At 37.3% G+C, this 20115-nt stretch overlaps 1 protein-coding gene across 2 annotated transcripts in view; it reads right to left on the bottom strand.

Moving 5' to 3' along the window:
• LOC145500902 (vacuolar protein sorting-associated protein 18 homolog) overlaps positions 1 to 20028 on the bottom strand; it is a 27558-nt gene extending 7530 nt beyond the window's left edge. The window contains exons 1-19 of one of the 2 annotated variants that reach the window (XM_081480439.1): positions 19855 to 20028; positions 19568 to 19641; positions 18076 to 18185; positions 17764 to 17912; positions 17234 to 17318; positions 16808 to 16881; positions 15393 to 15511; positions 15039 to 15124; positions 14234 to 14332; positions 12328 to 12409; positions 11602 to 11688; positions 10766 to 10826; positions 9722 to 9822; positions 8966 to 9026; positions 7993 to 8057; positions 7099 to 7234; positions 6840 to 6986; positions 6411 to 6504; positions 5720 to 5793 (exon numbers count right to left, since the gene is read on the bottom strand). In XM_081480439.1, coding sequence (XP_081336565.1) covers positions 5720 to 5793; positions 6411 to 6504; positions 6840 to 6986; positions 7099 to 7234; positions 7993 to 8057; positions 8966 to 9026; positions 9722 to 9822; positions 10766 to 10826; positions 11602 to 11688; positions 12328 to 12409; positions 14234 to 14332; positions 15039 to 15124; positions 15393 to 15511; positions 16808 to 16881; positions 17234 to 17318; positions 17764 to 17912; positions 18076 to 18185; positions 19568 to 19641; positions 19855 to 19938 — 1788 coding nt within the window. In that variant the 5' untranslated portion in view covers positions 19939 to 20028. Of the gene's footprint in view, positions 1 to 5719; positions 5794 to 6410; positions 6505 to 6839; positions 6987 to 7098; positions 7235 to 7992; positions 8058 to 8965; positions 9027 to 9721; positions 9823 to 10765; positions 10827 to 11601; positions 11689 to 12327; positions 12410 to 14233; positions 14333 to 15038; positions 15125 to 15392; positions 15512 to 16807; positions 16882 to 17233; positions 17319 to 17763; positions 17913 to 18075; positions 18186 to 19567; positions 19642 to 19841 lie in introns of both variants that reach the window. The other variant, XM_081480440.1, reaches the window with a different exon arrangement.
• Positions 20029 to 20115: the final 87 nt, after the last annotated feature.

The raw sequence follows: 20115 nt of genomic DNA, 5'->3' as shown, positions 1-20115 counted from the left end.
AATAAAATGACCGAAATAAGGTGCGAGGACGAAGCGCTGCTAAAGTCTTAAAATAAATTAAATTGACTTCAAACTTCACACAAATGTGGAACAACCACTCTAATTTATTCCTCGTTTTAAACTAATCTCAGATATTTTGATATAGTGGTTTTCCAAACCATTTTAAAAACACCTATGAAGCGTGTGAAAAATAACGGCAAAATATTGGTCATGTTTAACAGCATAAAAATGCACCTGGTACCTCACTTTCCGATTATTTTACTTTACAGCCTTAAAATATCATTATTAGACATATACCATGCCAAGTTTCATGCTCGAACTCGCAGTATTTCCCTTTGAGAAAAACGAAAATCTATGTCAATGTGTTGGGTGCAAATGACACAACAGTTATACACAAACAAGAGACAAATCAATTTCAATAGCGAAAGTAAAAGGCTATCATTAATCAATTCAATCAATTAAGCAATTCACTGCTATCAGTGGAAACATAATGTCCTCATAATGTCCACTACATAAAAACTGTTTTTAGACGTTTTCGATCTTTGTTTAATTTCCTGTCCGCCGTCATGTCTAGTTTGTCATCCCGTGTATTTCCTTAATGTCAACAACACTGTGAATGGTTCTCATAACAAACGCACAGAGGTTTCCTGGGACCTCGATGTTTTCGATTCACCAAAACGCTTTAAGTTCGTCAAGACACAATAATGGGTCAACTTGGAATGCTGTTTAGCATTAAGGACGTTAAGGACTGTAAATTAATCGAGTTGAAATATCTTGAAGCAAATCAAAATCGCGCCCTTACTCTAATTGCTAAACAGCCGATCTCCGTTCAAGTTCAAGAAGTCGAGAGGTTAATTCGGCAATGTATCACCGGTACAACAACAAAATCAAACCGAGGTCATCAAAAGTGTAAGTTTAAAAGTGTAGTGGCAAGTTCGAAATAAATTTCGACTATATGAATTGGAAACAAGAAGTGAAACGGTCTGACCTGAAACAAATAAACGAAATATTAATACGGCTAATTTAATCCGAAAATGTTGCAGAAAACATACCTAAAAGCCGTCGATTCCCCTCAATACCACTCCACATTGCCTTAAAGAGGCCAAGCTTTCTGCTGTAAGAATCAGGGGCCTCATGAATCTGTTTTTATTATATCGGCAACCATGCTGCATGGCTGATATTCGAGACTCAGTAAAAGTTGTCACACAACCGTACGAGCAGCCAGTCACGCTTTCACTGCTTTCGCGAAAATGTTCAACATTTCGCAATTACAAGTTTAAAGTAGTGACAGTAGATTGAAATGCGCTTTTTAAAGCCGTCCTATCCAGGAGCAATTATTTCTTGTTCTTGAATGGCTTTTAGTTGTAGCTACAGTCGGGGAAGGGGGGGGGGTACTCCCGGAAATTTCGAATATCTGTATGCTGTGGAAGTTTAAGTGGTCTCTAGCTCTTAACGCCAACACTGAAACACCAGATGATTGTCGAAGTATCACAGGGATCACTAAGCAAAATAATTTTGAGTTTAGCTCCGCTGAGTCAGATACCTGTTGGCGCGCATATTGCATTGACCGTGGACAGGTGGAAAAACAGTTAAACCGGAAAAGCCTGTTGCACATTGTAATTCAGCGTTGTCCAACACGCAATCGGTCTGGTTGTAATGCTAATCGTATTTGATAGAATCTCAAGTTTTCTTTCGACACATACTCACGTACTGGGGTGGTGACATACTACTAGATGGGCGTGGCCGGGCGCCACGAGTCAAGTCAGTCAACTCGCAAAGCTCAACCGAGAAGAGTGATAGTGAACCACTGGTGGAAGGACTGCAGATTGTCCCTACGCCTTACCCTAATAGTCCTCTGTGTTATTCTAATGAACTGATGCTGTTACAATGATACTATTTAGCTTTATGAACATGCTAATGGTAAAGGTTTTCTTTTGCAGTATAAAAGAATCATTAATAAGTAGTTCTCTGTGAAAAACTATTTTAAGGAAAGTAAGCTGTTCGCGAGATCTATGTTTTCAGATTTTCTAGAGTGATTAGTTTGTTAGGGCACTGTTGCGCTGCGCCTGCGCGCAGTGTCGGAAAAAGTACATTAGATCATCTGTTTCTAAGTTGATAAAGGCAAATTAATCGCTGCAGCGAATTTGGAAAGCGTGACGATTCCAACCTCGTTCCCAGAGTCTCTCATCTTACCACCCTCTTGTTCCCAAATTCGCTGGGAACGAGGTTGAGACGATTCGGCCGTTAGTTTTTCCTCTAAAGGATCTCCCTCTTCTACTCCCACTCCCTCTCTACAAAAATTTGACGATCCTCCCCCCCCCCCCCCCGGCAAGAGATGTTTGCTCAATACCGAAGAAGTTAAACATCGACGGTTCCTAAGAATACTTCCGGCAAGTGCAGTTGTTAGTAAAATACTTCACAAGCGCTGAGTATGGAGCTATTCCGCGCACGAATGGGAGAGGTATATCTAATCCCATGTCTTCGCACCCGCACCGTAGCATAGGCAGTTTCAGGTTCTTTAGGCCACCGTCCATCGCCAAGGCACAGGGGTCTTGCTGGTCGTATACCAAAGGATGTTGGAGCTGAACTATTTCTACAACTTCCTTTACTTGACTAAAATTGCTCTCCTCTTCAGATGCCTGAACATGCATCTCATCAGGATCACTTTGGCGCAGAGCGTCACTTTGTGAGAGAAAAAGTAGCACCTGAAAAAGACGAATATTATAAGGGTCCCGGGCTCTGCGCATCTCCCGCGCCACCATTTCGGCGTCAAGCTTTCGGCCTGTCGTTTGACCAACGCGGGATTTTGCCATGAGATACGATTGCTGCTTGTCATTGACTGCCCTGAGAGCCCAACCCCCTTTTAAAGCAACAAGGACTTCTTGGTGACCTACTGTGGCTTTGAGTTAAGCGCCAACGCTTGCTCCAAGCAGGGTTTGTAGCACATTTTGGCTAAGTCCATAAGGGAATGTCTCTCCAGGGACTAAGTACATTTCTCCAGTGACAAGTGCCTCTCTAAAGTAGAAAGCCTATGAAAGATACGAATGCAGCTGCCTTGAAGGCATTAATACACCCTGTCGTGCATGGTTACTATCCATGGAAACATCAGCAGACGCTTCCTCGGTCACACCCGTTGATACTGGCACTGATGTTAAGGTCGCAGTGTTCGTACCTCTTTACAAAATGACCTGAAGTCTCCTTCAGAGAACGAGGCTTCCAGCAGAAATAAACAAAGAGCGATGTCTGACTAAATTGCAAAAGAAACCCCTGCCCATTAGCATGTTCATAAACCTAAATAGTATCATTGTAACAGCATCAGTTCATTAGAATAACACAGAGGACTATTAGGGTAAGGCGTAGGGACAATCTGCAGTCCTTCCACCAGTGGTTCACTATCACTCTTCTCGGTTGAGCTTTGCGAGTTGACTGACTTGACTCGTGGCGCCCGGCCACGCCCATCTAGTAGTATGTCACCACCCCAGTACGTGAGTATGTGTCGAAAGAAAACTTGAGATTCTATCAAATACGATTAACATTACAACCAGACCGATTGCGTGTTGGACAACGCTGAATTACAATGTGCAACAGGCTTTTCCGGTTTAACTGTTTTTCCACCTGTCCACGGTCAATGCAATATGCGCGCCAACAGGTATCTGACTCAGCGGAGCTAAACTCAAAATTATTTTGCTTAGTGATCCCTGTGATACTTCGACAATCATCTGGTGTTTCAGTGTTGGCGTTAAGAGCTAGAGACCACTTTAATCTTCCACAGCATACAGATATTCGAAATTTCCGGGAGTACCCCCCCCCCTTCCCCGACTGTAGCTACAACTAAAAGCCATTCAAGAACAAGAAATAATTGCTCCTGGATAGGACGGCTTTAAAAAGCGCATTTCAATCTACTGTCACTACTTTAAACTTGTAATTGCGAAATGTTGAACATTTTCGCGAAAGCAGTGAAAGCGTGACTGGGCTGCTCGTACGGTTGTGTGACAACTTTTACTGAGTCTCGAATATCAGCCATGCAGCATGGTTGCTGATATAATAAAAACAGATTCATGAGGCCCCTGATTCTTACAGCAGAAAGCTTGGCCTCTTTAAGGCAATGTGGAGTGGTATTGAGGGGAATCGACGGCTTTTAGGTATGTTTTCTGCAACATTTTCGGATTAAATTAGCCGTATTAATATTTCGTTTATTTGTTTCGGGTCAGACCGTTTCACTTCTTGTTTCCAATTTATATAGGCGAAATTTACTTCGAACTTGCCACTACACTTTTAAACTTACACTTTTGATGACCTCGGTTTGATTTTGTTGTTGTACCGGTGATACATTGCCGAATTAACCTCTCGACTTCTTGAACTTGAACGGAGATCGGCTGTTTAGCAATTAGAATAAGGGCGCGATTTTGATTTGCCTCAAGATGTTTCAACTCGATTAATTTACAGTCCTTAACGTCCTTAATGCTAAACAGCATTCCAAGTTGACCCATTATTGTGTCTTGACGAACTTAAAGCGTTTTGGTGAATCGAAAACATCGAGGTTCCAGGAAACCTCTGTGCGTTTGTTATGAGAACCATTCACAGTGTTGTTTACATTAAGAAATACACGGGATGACAAACTAGACATGACGGCGGATAGGAAATTAAGCAAAGTTAACGGGCTATGTTTTAATCGAAAACGTCTAAAAACAGTTTTTATGTAGTGGACATTATGAGGACATTATGTTTCTACTGATAGCAGTGAATTGCTTAATTGATTGAATTGATTGATTAATGATAGCCGTTTACTTTCGCTTTTGAAATTGATTTGTCTATTGTTCATGTATAACTGTTGTGTTATTTGCGCGCAACACATTGACATAGATTTTCGTTTTTCTCAAAGGGAAATACTGCGAGTTCGAGCATGAAACTTGGCATGGTATATGTTTAATAATGATATTTTAAGGCTGTAAAGTAAAATAATCGGAAAGTGAGGTACCAGGTGCATTTTTATGCTGTTAAACATGACCAATATTTTGTCGTTATTTTTCACACGCTTCATAGGTGTTTTTAAAATGGTTTGGAAAACCACTATATCAAAATATCTGAGATTAGTTTAAAACGAGGAATAAATTAGAGTGGTTGTTCCACATTTGTGTGAAGTTTGAGGTCAATTTAATTTATTTTAAGACTTTAGCAGCGCTTCGTCCTCGCACCTTATTTCGGTCATTTTATTACACGAAAAACCGCACTTTGACCGCGCTTTCAAATTTTCGCGAATTTCTGAAAAATAAAAATTCGCTGGAACCTTATAATATGATTTTTAGAATTAGGTCACCTAAGGGTATCTTTGGGCAAAATATGAGCGATTTGCCAAATGGGTCGTTGACCGGCGTTTCTCGATCCTAACAGTCAGCCATTCTTAAATCTTTACCTTAACTACTTAAGTTTGCTTTTATTTTACAAAAAAAACAAGGAGAAGCAATATTGTCCCCAGTAATGATCCCAAGGGCCACTGCAAGATGAGACCGCCCCAGTTTTGTTGTCATTTCTAAAGTGGCAAACATGCGGAAGAATTGAGCAGGCAAAGAGAAAGGCCTGTTTTGTTCACCTAGTGAAATGTATTACAATTTTACGCAGTGGCTATATATTATTATTTTGTAATAAAATGAACACTTTTAAATTTCCAGCAGGTAACCAAAGGAAATTCCTTCTTCAAAACAACATTGAACTTTCTGACCTGTTTAATGAGAACTTCCAATGCTGCCATGAAGTCATCATGTTGAATATGGTGGCTAATTACATGCTCAAAATCTGAAACAATTTTACCACAATTATTAATTTTGCTTTGATGAACCACACAATGTTTTTGAAGTTCATTTTTTAATGAAGACAATATCAGTTTCGGATGAGACATCATCCATCGTCAGTTGTACAGTGAGAAATACAATGAAAATATGCAATAAATAGTATAACCAAGTGAGATATTAACAAGAATAATTAAGGATGAAGATCACTGCAGCCACCAAAAAATTAAGGCTTCACCTGACCAACTCCCAATTAACTTGATACCACTGTTGGCAGTCTGGGGGTGAACACTGTACCGTTATCACTAGTATCACACATGGGTTAGAATCCCATGCCACTCAAGTCCGATTTGTTTTCCAGGGTTTTGATATTTTAACAATTACTACTCAAGTTGCACAGATTACCGTGACAATCTCTCACATATTTAAAATGATCTCTCTCCTGCAGTTCAAAACACACAACAAAGTGCTACATTATATATTGCCAAATTGTTATTCATTTAAAGTTAAATGTAACCTTGTGTGACAGGATACTATTAGAAATCACATTCCTATTTCTACATTTTTCAATTAAATCTGTAATATTCTATATTTAAACTAAATCCAGTTCACACAGAGACACACCTTGCATCAACATAGCAAAGAATATTAAATTTTCCACATCTCCATGACTAGCAATCAAATCATAAGCAGTTTTTCTGTTCTGGTCCAAACATGTCTGCAAAATTGTATATTTACTCAAATTAGCTTGATATACACTTAAATTAGTAGAAAATGATTCCCTGGAAAGGCATTTCACCAACTAGTACTAATAACATGGAAAAACAGCTTTCTTAGGCCAGCCATTCACCAGTAGCTACTTGTCAACTTTTCATCTGCCATCGAGCATCCACTTACAAGTCAGTCATTACCCATACTTTGGCCAACCATCATTTGCCAGCCATTACTGAGTTATTGAGCTCTATCTAGCCAATGGCTGTTCATCCATCAATCAGCTATTAACCTTTGTATACAGCTGTCATCATTGTGTTGGTTACATTAGAAGTCACTCACCTTGACTTTGGTTTGTGCCAGGAATTTCCTGAACTCCTCCTCCAGGTCTTTGCGTTTTGATTTTGCATCACTCTCTTTTAAACTGCCCAGGTCATTCAAATACAGTTCTATCAACCACATAATCAACATCGTCATTTGCGTCTTGTCCTAAATTACAGACAGACAAACAACATGACAATAAATATCAAAGACCAACATGAGTTCTAAGGAAGGTTAGGTGCTGGAATATCAAGACTTAAAAAAGAACACTTAATCTTACCTGGTTTTTAAGACTATCAAGTTTTTTCAGCAGGAACATTCTTAAGGCCTGTCTCTCCCCCACTTGAATAAACTTTAAGGCAACTTCTTCAAAAGAGACTTGTGCTTGAGCATAGCACTTGGCAGCATTGGTGTAGCTATAATGGCAATTAATCAATCAATGACCTCAACCAACTGTAATCAATAACTAAAACTGTCAGTTCAATGGTATATTATACATTGGTCTGTCGCTAAGTTGTTTGGTCATTCAGATTACTGGTAAATCAATCAGTCGGTCAGTTGTCGGTCCGTTGGTCCATTCGTCTGTTAGTCTATCCATCAGTCTGTTGGTTGGTTTGTCGGTCTGTCAGTCTGTCATTCAATCTATTGGCCAATCAATCAATCAATCAATCAATCAGTCAATCAATTAATCAGCCAAGCAAGCAAGCAAGCAAGCAAGCAATCAATCAATCAATCAATCAATCAATCAATCAATCAATCAGTCAATCACTTAATAAGCCAATCACCTAACCAATCAATCATTCATTCATTCATTCATTCATTCATTCAATCAATCGATCAATCAGTCAATCATCTAATCACCCAACCAACTTTAGAACCAATCAATCATTCATTCATTAAATAATCAATCAATCAATCAATCAATCAATTAATCAATTGAAACCACCAACCAATCAATCAACACACCAACCTCAGAATAACTCTTGATACCATTCCATTCAATTTAATTCGCTAGGTACCTTTACAGCATGTTTACAGCAAAAACCATATTTTCTACCTCTGTGAAGAAACATTTTAGCAATGCTACCCTAGATGCAAAGTCATATAAATTTGAAGAATTACTGGTGGAAATTATAATTATCATGTCTCTGACAAAGTAAAATAATTTAATTACCTCTTGTTGTCAAAAAGCTCCTCAGCTTGCTTAGTTAAAACTTTGTCCAAATTTGCAGGATTATCCTGTCAGTGATACATACAGATTATAACTACAGTAAAGTCTGTTTTCATGGCGCTCGTTTTGTTGTCACCATCACAAATGAACTTGTAAGTGCATAAGGTTGCATTAGCATGTCGTACAAAAACTATGTGCTTGCAACTTCTACTTACATGTACCATTTACAATACAAAATTGATGTACAGGAATCAGTTTTGCCATGCCTAAGCCGGTTTTTGGAGATTTCTTTAAAGGGACAAAAGAATTACAATTGTAGCAATTTAATTTGCTGTCAGTATTTTTTGTGAAAACAGTGTTGAAATAATCACTAAGTGCTTTTGGTCATAATTTATGAAGATATCAATTTAGTTGTTGAAAGTAGAGCAAATTGTAATTAATAGTTTTTAGCAATTTTTGCAGATCAATTTTAGCAGATCACATAAAAAGAATCAATTTCAAAGACATGTGTGTAGCGTGTTACATAAATTATGTTCCTTTAAATTGAAGCTTTGGTGTACTTATATCATTCAGTAATTTCTTTAACAAAATTAGACTATTGCAATAATGTTTTCATTAAAATAATGGAAATGTGTCTGTGGTCCCTTTGCAGCTAACAGTCACATAGTACACATTCCATTCCTAATAAGAGCAAGCCATGCACAGGGACATTTGAAACAAACAAAAGTAAAGCAAGTGGTGAAGATCGCTTTGTTTCAGAGCTTGTACTGCAGCAGGATTGGATTTTGTATCACTGATGTATCATGCTGTCAGTTCAGCATCTGACTGAGATTAGAAGATCAATGGGAAAAAAAACTGATCACTAAATGAGAAATGAAATTCAGAAGAGAAACAAGTGATCATGGTTGGCTTCATGAGCAGCTCCTAATAAGAGATTATCTACTTAGTTTATAATTTTCGTTTTTAAAATTTTTACCTTACAATATTCCTTGGCTAATTCAAATTCTCCTCGTTCAAGGTACATTCTCCAGACATCTCTACAGACCAAAAGAATGGAAGATAAACTGACTCAAGATCTATGAACTGAAAGTTGTCCTAACTACACATTAATAACCTGTATATATCTACACATCCTGTTGATGGAACTTAACTTATTCACTGGCAACTTGCACCTAAGAAGTAACTTCGAATAACACTTAGAACACATAACTATTATTTAAACATGATTATGCATTCAACAAAATTATGATGTTAAGCGTGAGGCCGATTTGAAATTACGAGCACAATTACTCCTTGAATTGTACAACATGAGGTCCAATTACTAATTAATCATATCTATAACAAATTTTGGAATTAAAAATGTCTTTTGAGAACTTCGTTTGAGCAAAAATGTCTGTAGTGCTTTCCATAAGCTTTGAAAACTGTGAAAAACAGTGCAAAGGAAGCCAAAAGTGCGCCTAATTGACATGCAAATCACGTTGGTGTCCACTTACAGGCATCCAATTACAAAAAGTTCAAATTGGATACCTGTAATTGGACACCCACAAGATTGCATGCCGATTATGCGAAAAATAGGTGCGTGGAGAACCAATCACGATCGAGAATTTTGTTATAGATACAATTACTTTAATTATAGTAGGAAAAACACTTTACAGTCACATGACTTTGCAATAAAAGTAATTGTTACAGTTGACTTGTTTAGTATAATAGCCAGTTGCAAAGCTGCAAGTACCTGCTTTCTCTTGTAACATGGTACTGGAAAATAGCAGAATCGGAGAATATCCATACAGATTTCTTGACAGTATCAACACACAGACCTCTCATTGCACCGTACTACAAAAGAGAGATATCATTATTATAATAAAATTATTACAATAATTAAGAAATAGAAAACATGTACTGTGTTTCTATCGAGTTATAGAAACACGAGTGGAAGTTTGGGAGAATGAGAAATGCTGTGGGAACACGAGCTGCAGGCGAGTGTTTCCGCAGCTTTTTCAAGTTCTCCCAAACTTTCATGAGTGTTTCTATAACTCGATAGAAACATGGAGAACATGTTTTCTATTTCTTTTAGAAAACACTGCGACGAAAAAAAGAAAAACAGCTTGTTCACTTTGGTCATCAGAATGTAAATTCTCTTTGCTCGCGCCATCATGACGTCAACAGCTCATGCTAGTTCTTTGTTTCCATCGAGTTATAGAAACACGATTTTTAACCAATCAGCACACATATTTTCTTAGGACTGTTTTCTAATTTATTAATAATCATTATTTTTATCTACTAATTTAGGTAGCAGACAGAGACATGACAATCTTTGATCTCTTTTGTAAGCTGGATATTGCATTCAGTTAGGCTGTAAAAATGTGCCAGCAGTTGGCAATTTTGCCTGCCTACAGTAAATTATTTGCCTCCCACTTGGCAGTGGAGTCCAATGATCCTAACTAAAAACAAAACCATCTCTGGTGTGGTTACTATTTTTGTCATCCTGTCTCATCTTAACAAGGCTGTCTATTACAGCATGTAGAGTTAATTAATAGCTATGTTTGGATGGTACGACTAAGAAGACTGAGTATGTGTACATTTTTTTGATTTCAATCCAGTTGCTAAATACGTTCCTAGAGTCCTCACATATCACTATTGAAGACCAGTTGAACAGTAGACTGAGATTGGTGTGAAACCTTAAGCACTCCATTGTAACTTTGAAAAATTAACAGTATACATACTAGACTATACTCTTACTTTATTCTATTGGTCTAAAAGTGAACATAATACCGACCCGAGGTGGGAGTAGATCTTCAAACACAACTTGTTCACTGAGAAGTGACACTGCCTCAAACCTGGTTATAAGCATTAGGAAGAAACAAAAACATCAATTCAAATGTTATGTGTTTAACTTTGGACTCTGGTAATGAGTGGTCTGAGCTCAAGTGCTGACCAGGGTCATTGCACGTCATTCACAGGTAAGCCTTGAACTATAGTAGTCCACTATACATATCCCATCCAGGAGGAATAACAATTTACATCTCTCTGTCTTATGTTACTTAGTTTATGCTTTTAAGCTTTGGTGGAGTCTCCTTATAATAATAATAATAATAATAATAATAATAATAATAATAATAATAATAACGACAACAACAACAACAACGAAGACAATAATAATAATAACTGACCCTTTTTTTTGTTTGCGCCGACCTTCATCCTTAATTATTCTTGTTAATATCTCACTCTGTTATGCTATTTATTGCATATTTTCATTTTAGGCCTTCATCCTTAATTATTCTTGTTAATATCTCACTCAGTTATACTATTTATTGCATATTTTCATTTTATTTCTCACTGTACAAATGACGATGGATGATATCTCATCTGAAACATGTATTGTCTTCATTAAAAAATGACCTTTAAAAACAATGTGTGGTTCATCAAAGCAATAATTATAATTAAAAAAAAAAAAATAATAATAATAATAATTTACATTTTTGGTAGGGCGCATTTCGTAACTCAATGTGTTTAACAGTAAATAACTAACTAATAGAACAAAAAAAGCTAACTCACTAAAATGACTAAACAATTACTTAGGAAAAATAACAGACTAGCAGACTATAGACCTACTTGTTTTTGTAAAGCATGAGAGCATGGAAACCAGTCAGGCCAATGGACAAAGGAGGAGTTGTCTCTTGTCCTTCTACCAGCTTGTATCTTGTGTAACAGTTAAGAATAATTTTGTTACTTTTAGATTATAGCCTTAGAGCATAAACGCTTGTAGTTATGAGCAATTAAATGTTGGTGATAGATGACCAACAGTAGCAATTAAATGTAGACATGATGATACATGCAATGCAGCCATAGCACTACTGGAAAAAAGACCTGAAAAAACAAAGTAGTAGTTATGGCTGTATTCGCATCTATCATCATCTCCACAATTATATGTTGATTGAAAACAAAATAATATTTTAAATGAAACATGTGATAACAAAGCCCAACCCCACCTAGCAGGAGATAAACCAGTTAGCTATTTACAAGCATACAAACACATTCATGTATATGGCTGAGGAGTTGAACTTGGGGTTGCCACAAAACACAAGCCGGCTGATGACAACTCCAGCTAGTGGTCAGAATGGGACTCAAGATTGGGACTCAGTTTGAATACTGCATGATTAGATAATACACATTCAGGACACTACTAGTCAATAAGTGATATAATTTTATATGAAACCACACAATCATGGACATAAACAACCGTCTGAAGGTAACAGTATGCTGACAATTATCCCACAGTTGACAGGTTTATAATACTGTCTGATCACATGTAGAAGGAAATTCATGAAGTTAGGATACTGTAACAATTTTGTTTCTGCTGTGATGTTGTCACAAGAGTCCAGAGGATTGAAGTCCAGTTGGCCAAAGTAAACACCACTTCCTGTGAAATAAAGAGTACCTGCATCAATGCACCAGTTCAAATGTTTGCTGGGCGAACAAACAGTGGAGCCTGCCAAAAACATTATAATTGCAAGTAGCCTTGGTGGCGTAAATGGTAAGGTGGGGTTCATCAGTTGAGGCAGCCTCCCCTATAAGTCTAGCCTGCAGAGCAGGCGAGATTTTTTCGAGCGAGCGCTCACATGGTAAAAAGTTTAGCCGCCATCTTGAATTTTTCATGCAGTGGAAGACTGGGGAGAGAAAGAAAGTTTTACCAAGGGGGTCAATGATAGGCAAGAGGAAGGATAGGGGAGGGGTGGAGCGAAGAAAATCTCAAATCTTGATGTAATAATTAATATAATTATATATACTTCTTTTGATGGCAAATAACTGATGATTATGATGATGTTAATGACACTCAGAGAAATCCTCAGCTGCTGCAGCAATGAGTGATCAAGAGTAATGGGCACTGTCCATATCATACTAGTCCAATATAAATAAAGCCCTTCAGGCTCTACATCTCCAGGGCTTTCAAACTGAAAAAATGTGGTGTTATAAAGGATGAGATAATCTCATCCTTTATAACACCAGGTTACTCCAAGAAAAATTTGGCCGGGGGCGTCACTGTCATACCAGGGCTTCAAATAATTTCCCGGCTGGTGCCAGTCAAACTGTCCAGTCAAACCTATTTTTGCTCAGACGTATCTCATTTTTGGCCAGACAAACATCAATTACATCTTTTTGCTATAGAAGTGCCCCTCCCTCCTTCACACGATGTTTAATTATGAAACAAGTAAATTTTCAAAGCGTTTATTGTACATGAGCACCGATCTCAATGCAAGAAGAGTGCACGCATGGTAAAGCAAAATCAGTATCACATTTGTGCGAAAATTTGCAATGATAGCTAGGAATTTTATGACTATTATGAATCATTTCTTAAAAGTTCTTGGTCTGGTAGTTAAGTATCCACCTTTTTCCCTTCCTTTTCCATAAATGTCAATAATATTGAACCTTTAAATATCTAAAACTTGAAACTCTGACATTTTTTCCTTACCAGCGTAACTGAACGACCAGACGAATTGTCTGGCCATCTAAGGATTTGACTGGACAAAACCTCTTTTTGACTGGACATTGTCCATTGACCGGCCGTTATTTGAAGCCCTGCATACATAGGTGAAGAATATGGTATTAGGCCAACAATTATGGCCAAACTGTTGACAACAAATAAATAAAGCATGAAAAAGAAATTCCACTGCAAGTTCTTTCATCATTTCTTTCTATGCATGTACATTCTCACTCAAAGCAAGAAACCATTTCAGTAGTAAGGGAGAAGTTTGCCAATCTAAAAATAAATGCTCTAGCTCTCACAGGTCACCTGCAGCTTGCTCGTCAGTGGAGCAATTAACTGGTACCTAAAGGCTTGTGATAGGTTTAACTCCCAGGGCTTGAAAAAAAAACTTGAATTCCAGCTGTCCTTGGGACAAGTAGCTATCAAATTTTGCTTGCCCAGTACAAGTCTTAGTTTGCTCTTTTAATGACTTAGTTGGTTAATTAAAATGACTTGCATGATCTCTTACCCATTGGCCAAGTCAAATGAAAAGTTAGCTGCCCAAAAGGAAAATCTTCAGTTTGTCCAGGACACTGGGATAGCACTTTTTTCGAGCTCTGATGCCTCTTTGGATAACTATACCTTTTTCCCACATAGATTGGGTAACCGACTAATTAGAATCTTCCTTAACTTCCAATATTATATTTAATACACACAGTAAATGTAATAATTTTTATAAAATCACATTCATCAATAGGTATTATTCTTTTTATGACAGACCTGTGAGCCATGCAAAAGATCTTGGTAGACCTCTGACTTTAGGGTAAAACAATGCTAACTCACTAGAATCCAAAGCACCTGGCATCTGAAGGAAAGGTGCTGTAAAAAATAATCATAATAAATAAATATGAAAGTCATGTACACACCAGTCAAGTTCCAACACCTGGTAGATATACCAAAGAAAATGTGGAGATAATAAACAAGTATGATAAAAAAAAAGTGATGATAAAAAAAACACTGAAAAATGTTACAAGAGAGGAGGGAAAGAAAGGTAAGACATATGGAAGATGAAAAGAGGGAGAGAAGAGAGAAAGGGATCTGAAAGAGGCAGGACTTAAGCCAGAATTTGAAAAGTGGCTGTCCAAAATGTGCTATAGGGCCTGCTCAAATGAGCAATTTATAAGGCAACATATGAAAAATAAAAAAATTTTCCATAGAAAATGGCCGTCCACAGGATGCCTGGACACCCATCTGGCTAAAAGCCTGGAAAGAGGGACAGATGGAGGGATGAATGAATGGATGGGCAGACAAACAGGCATAAGGATGAAACAGCAGGAAAAAAGGAACTAAGATAAAAGGAGTTAGAGAAAAAATAGAGGGAGGAGAATGAGTGACAAAAACAGCAAAAGTAGAATGAGACAAAAGATAAATAAGGTAAGAAAGAATACAGGAAGGGAAGACAAAAAGAAGCCATAAGAAGTGGGAAGGGTGCTATTAAATAGAAGTTCATGGATATGATTAAATAATTCTTTGTAGCAACATGTAAGATGAGAACAGAACTTGGATATGAGTTTTGAACCAGTACCTGGGTTATTTTCGTAATCTGCAAACAATGGCTGAAAATCCAGTGAGTCTGTGCCTGATGCATCACCAATAAACTGATACATACGACTGTACAAGACAAATTTAAAGAAAAAATTATTTTGCAACATTTGGTTGTTTGTACATAAATCATTCACATGGAACCTATCCTACCTACAAAGAACTCATTCTGCAGTAGAATATACTGCTAGAACTTATCTCATGATTACTTTCAATACATTGCCTAAGAATTGAATACCTACCTTTCTACCTAAAAATAAAAAAAGTAACTTAATACATTCAATAAATTCTCCTTGCAACAATTTCACCAAAAAGAGGTAATGATAAATTGCTGTACCTCAGTGTTGACACCATAATGAAATACTTCCTATCAGATTTTGGAGTTGCAGGAAATTTCTCAAACATGATTCCATAGATTGACTCTTCTGGATCACCACTAGAGTTCACACTGTACAGCTGAAATAAAACAAAACTTTCACTGCTACAGTACACATACCTAAAAAGCAAGCTGCCACCCTTCAAAAAAATTGTGGCCCTAGCTGTATTGCCTTGATTAAGCACCCAGGGTGGGGGCTTATCTTATTTCAAATTGCTGTTACCCAAAGGTAGTCAATCTCCATGACTAAACCAACTTCATTTTTATACCAGGCTATTTTTCGTCAAAGACTTTGATCGAGTAATTTCACCTTCTCTTCACCTTTAATTTTAAGGATAGGGGTGGATTTATATCATTATCATAATGAAGGCACTTCTTGGAGGTTGGGAGACAACTAACTGATCTGATGAATTACATTCCTGTACCCTGATTATCTGTAACATGAAGCAAATACAATGCAGGATAGGGACATTGCCACTAAGCTACACCCCCACCCCCACCTCCACCCCTATAACAGTGGTCATTAAGTTCTGAGTCACCTGATGCCAACTACATTGTAGAACAAAATGATTTCTTTCAGGTATAAATTAGGTTGTATTGCATTATTTCCCATTGGGATAATCAGACCTTTATATACCACTCCTTGTGAATATCACACCACATGATGCCAGTCAATTCACGCGAGGATATTTTTCTTTATTATAATATTGTCATTCTAGATAAAATAGACTGTAATATTTTAAGTATATTCTCTGGCTACAACCAGCATTCAGCATGTCTCAGATTCTTGTGAATAAAATTGACTGCTGGCAGCTCCCTCCACCATTTGTTTTATAATCTATCTCTGAACCTTCACTTATAATAGAAACATTTTCTATTTGGCTGAGTCAAGTGAAAGAGATGTGAACTTACTTCTTTGTGGGTGAATTTTACCAACAAGAGGTACAGGTAAATAAGATCACCTATGACATACTGTACATCAAGAACAAGTGTTACGGGTTATGGACCACAATGAAAGCCCCACCCATCATCTCTGTCAAGTTGCCATTTGAAACATCAATAACTGGGTTAGCCTGCAGTGCAGGCGTATTTTGGGTGCGCAAAAGCACATTTTTGTATTTTCCTATTACGCCACCATCTTGGATTTGGTAACTGCTGAGGACTGGGGCAAGGAAGTAAACCTGATTTATCTAGCATTCCACTCCTAAATAACACCTGCACTGCAGGCTACAACTGGGTGAGGGGCAGAACCATTGATTAATAATTCTAATTAATTTATATCCAATACATCTCCACAATCAAATACCTAACGTGTGTCTACAAGGTGTAAATCACCTTTTTTAATGTAATTATCACTTAATATTAATCTGGCTAACCTGCTTCCAAAATCTTTCCAGACCACCTTGAAAAAATTTCTCCTCTGGTTCCACTTCTGTTTCGAATATCAGACCTTGAAGTCCAACAAAAAATTTATTTTGTTACTGACAGCCTCACAACAGAATACCCATACTAGACAGTATAATAATGGCAATGCGTTTCCTTTAACCTGTTGTTAAGCTCTCTTGACTAAAACACTAAATATATTCATCTAATTTTTCCTTGGGCTAAAATTTTTCACTTAACAACTAAAATGCTTGAGATATCAGTAATGAACACAAACTACCTTAGATTCCCCTGATTTAAATGCAAAATAATACCTTTAGTTACATGTGGTTGATAAATTCTTGCTTGCACATTCAACCCTCACAATTTGTCTGATTACAAGTTTAACACTCACAAACAGGTTGACTGATACAACAAACCTTTGGTTGTTCCCAGGAGAATGGTCTGGGTAGAGCTCTCTGTCAGTTTGGATTTATTCCAAGCAATGGCATTAATAAGATGCCCCTATAATTAAATAACAATAAAAATTAATATATTTTTGTGTTATACAGTGCATAGTTAGTAAATTATTTATAATATCATTATATGGCTTGTGTTTGTAGTCGATAAAATGCATGCTCTGATTAGCTGACTCTAGAACGTAACATTCTTCTCCTGTAATGCCCATGGGTTATAAACTTAAGACAAAGCAAACAGCCATATAATGAAAAATTTATTAACCTCAAATGTTGTATCGTTACGGGAAAATCTTAAACCTTAGCCTTGCCACATTGACCTTGCTATCGCTCAGTCAATATGGCAAGGTCTCAGTTTGAGAATTTCCTATTAAGACCTCACTCTCGGTTAATAAGCAGTTAATAATTGAAAACATTATTTATAAATAACTCATGAAAGAAAAACAGAAGAAAAGAGAAGTTGCAAATTAAACTATTTTCTTTAGAACATGTACCTTCATCTTTGCCAATGGTTTGGGTTTCTTGGAATTTCTCGCTAAATAAAAGGATTCTTGGGATCTCATGCAGACAATGAGATGTCTAGCTGTGGGGTCCATGAAGATTCGATGGATAGAGTCATCAACGCGTTTGGTTATATCAACACCTGAGTGTATAAAAAGAGTTATCATGCTACAGCTAGCTGATGGCTTTAAGGTTGACTTGCACAGAGAATGTTATTAAATTCTTAATGAGTCAATGATAAAAAGCATTTACAGAACATCTTTAACCAAACAGATATAACAGTTCTGACATCTTTGCATACTTACGATCTATTTCACTAGGGTTTGACAAGTCTAGCCTCATTAAGACATTATTGCTCAGAGCTATGGCCACCATATTGTTGCAGACCACAACATCCACAATTGTGCTTGGAGGTCTGAAAATATAAATTATAAATTCAGGTTAATTTGGCCCAGAAGGTGTTATTTAGGCTAACTGGAGTGCACACTTCCACTTTCACCTCCATTTTCCATTTATCAAGTAGTAACCTTACACAGATTAACCATTATTCATTCTAATCATATTGAAAGTCTGCACTCTGGTTAACTCAGCTAATGCTCCGATATAGCCTGAGTAACTTCCAGATTAGCCAAGCAATGCTCAGGTTAGCCTGAATTATATTACAACGCTCAGGTTAGCCTCTTTGCAATAAGCTCTGATAATGCAAATGGTAACACTACACACTTAAAAAGTTTATGATCTATTGTCTACATTTTATTTGTGGTCTGCAGTCTGCAATATTACCCTCAGTCTGCATTTTATGACCAGCCTGTACACAGTCTGTATTTACGCTGCATGACCACCTATAAACAATAATTATTGGATGAGGTTTTTGTGATATCCAGAATAATCAAGGTCAAGGTAGGGGTTATCAGCCAAAGCCAAAGGTTGAGGCTGATAACCCTTACCAAGACCTTGATTATTCTGGATATCACAAAAACCCGAATCTAAAACAAGTCATGTTTTTGCTTCTTCACTGACGGCAAGCAACACAAAGCACGCCAACTTGGCATGATTACCCCTAGAAATCATGCACCGTGGTCATGCAAGACATGATTACCCATGACCTTGAATGTCCTTGACAAGACTATTGTATAATCTGCAGCTAGATGTCACAGGCGCTGATTTTGAAAATTCACTGTACGCTTTCGGCCAATCAGAAAATAGATCGTGAGTTCAAAGTGTAATAAATTGAGTTATACATATAATGCATGCCGCCTACACCAAGTATTTGGGTGCATGCAATTCTTGGACATTAAAATATTTCAGTATCACCCAACTAGTGGACTAATGCAAACCCTGTATTTTGATTGGCTATGCTACTAGAGGACTGTAGTCCTTGAGTAGCAAAATTGGCGCAACTGAGCATGATACTTTCTTTCGTTTTATTCCGAAATAAATATTTCTTCAACTTGCATTTGCTAACTTTATTATTGCCTTTTCTGTCCGACTAGTTGGGTGATACTACTTTGTAAAACTGACTATTTAACAGTTAGACCTGTAGCCCGCAAGGACAACGGGTCAATAGCCCATGAGGCGTGGCCTCACGGGCTATTGGGGTCTAATTGTTAAACAGCCAGTTTTACAAAGGAAATAGTCAACGTGATCCATATGTGCACTATTGTGTGATACTAAAAGAACTTGTGAATTCTTAACAACACTCAAGAAGTGTGCAAAAGAAATCAGCTATGCCTCTCGCTTCTTAACTGTCACGTTCAAGCTTAATTTATAGGTTAACTTAATGGTTAATCAGCTTACCTAAAGTTGATCTTTTGCCGCCGAAATATTGGAACTTCATCCTCGCTTCTAACATCAATGTATCCAGTTGAGATCTGGGTAATTTTTCATTTCAGGAAGGTGCAAATAAATGATAAAAATCATTAAGCTTATTAATTTCAGCTGAACCATGCAATGCGGTAAAAGACATGCAAGCCCACCAAAGTGCCCGTCCAAAATAGACTAAAAAGTCACCGAGGAAGAAAATTTCGGAGGAAGTATTACTTAGAAGTCCTAAGGAAACAGTAAGTAGTACTTATTTCATTCACCGGTTCAGTGACGTCTGGTCCTAGAAAAGGATTCAAGTTTTCGCCTGCAGAAGCCTGCATGTACTGATCCAGGATGGACGCCATCTTGGCGAAAAACTCTGGGGCTTGCAAATACTTCTTAGGGGAGGGGAGGGAGAAAGCAACTGTGTCACAAAGTTAAAAACTAGCTAAATTGCTTTATGATGGTTTGTTTATAAGAAAAAAAAAGTGCGTTGAATAATTTTGTAAAAATAAGAAATTATTTTTTATTGTAACTTTATT

This window comes from Orbicella franksi, chromosome 10 (assembly GCF_964199315.1).
Source record: "Orbicella franksi chromosome 10, jaOrbFran1.1, whole genome shotgun sequence".
Classification (NCBI taxonomy): domain Eukaryota; kingdom Metazoa; phylum Cnidaria; class Anthozoa; order Scleractinia; family Merulinidae; genus Orbicella; species Orbicella franksi.
Note: the sequence above shows the minus strand (reverse complement) of the source record. Positions and strands in the feature narration are given on the sequence as shown.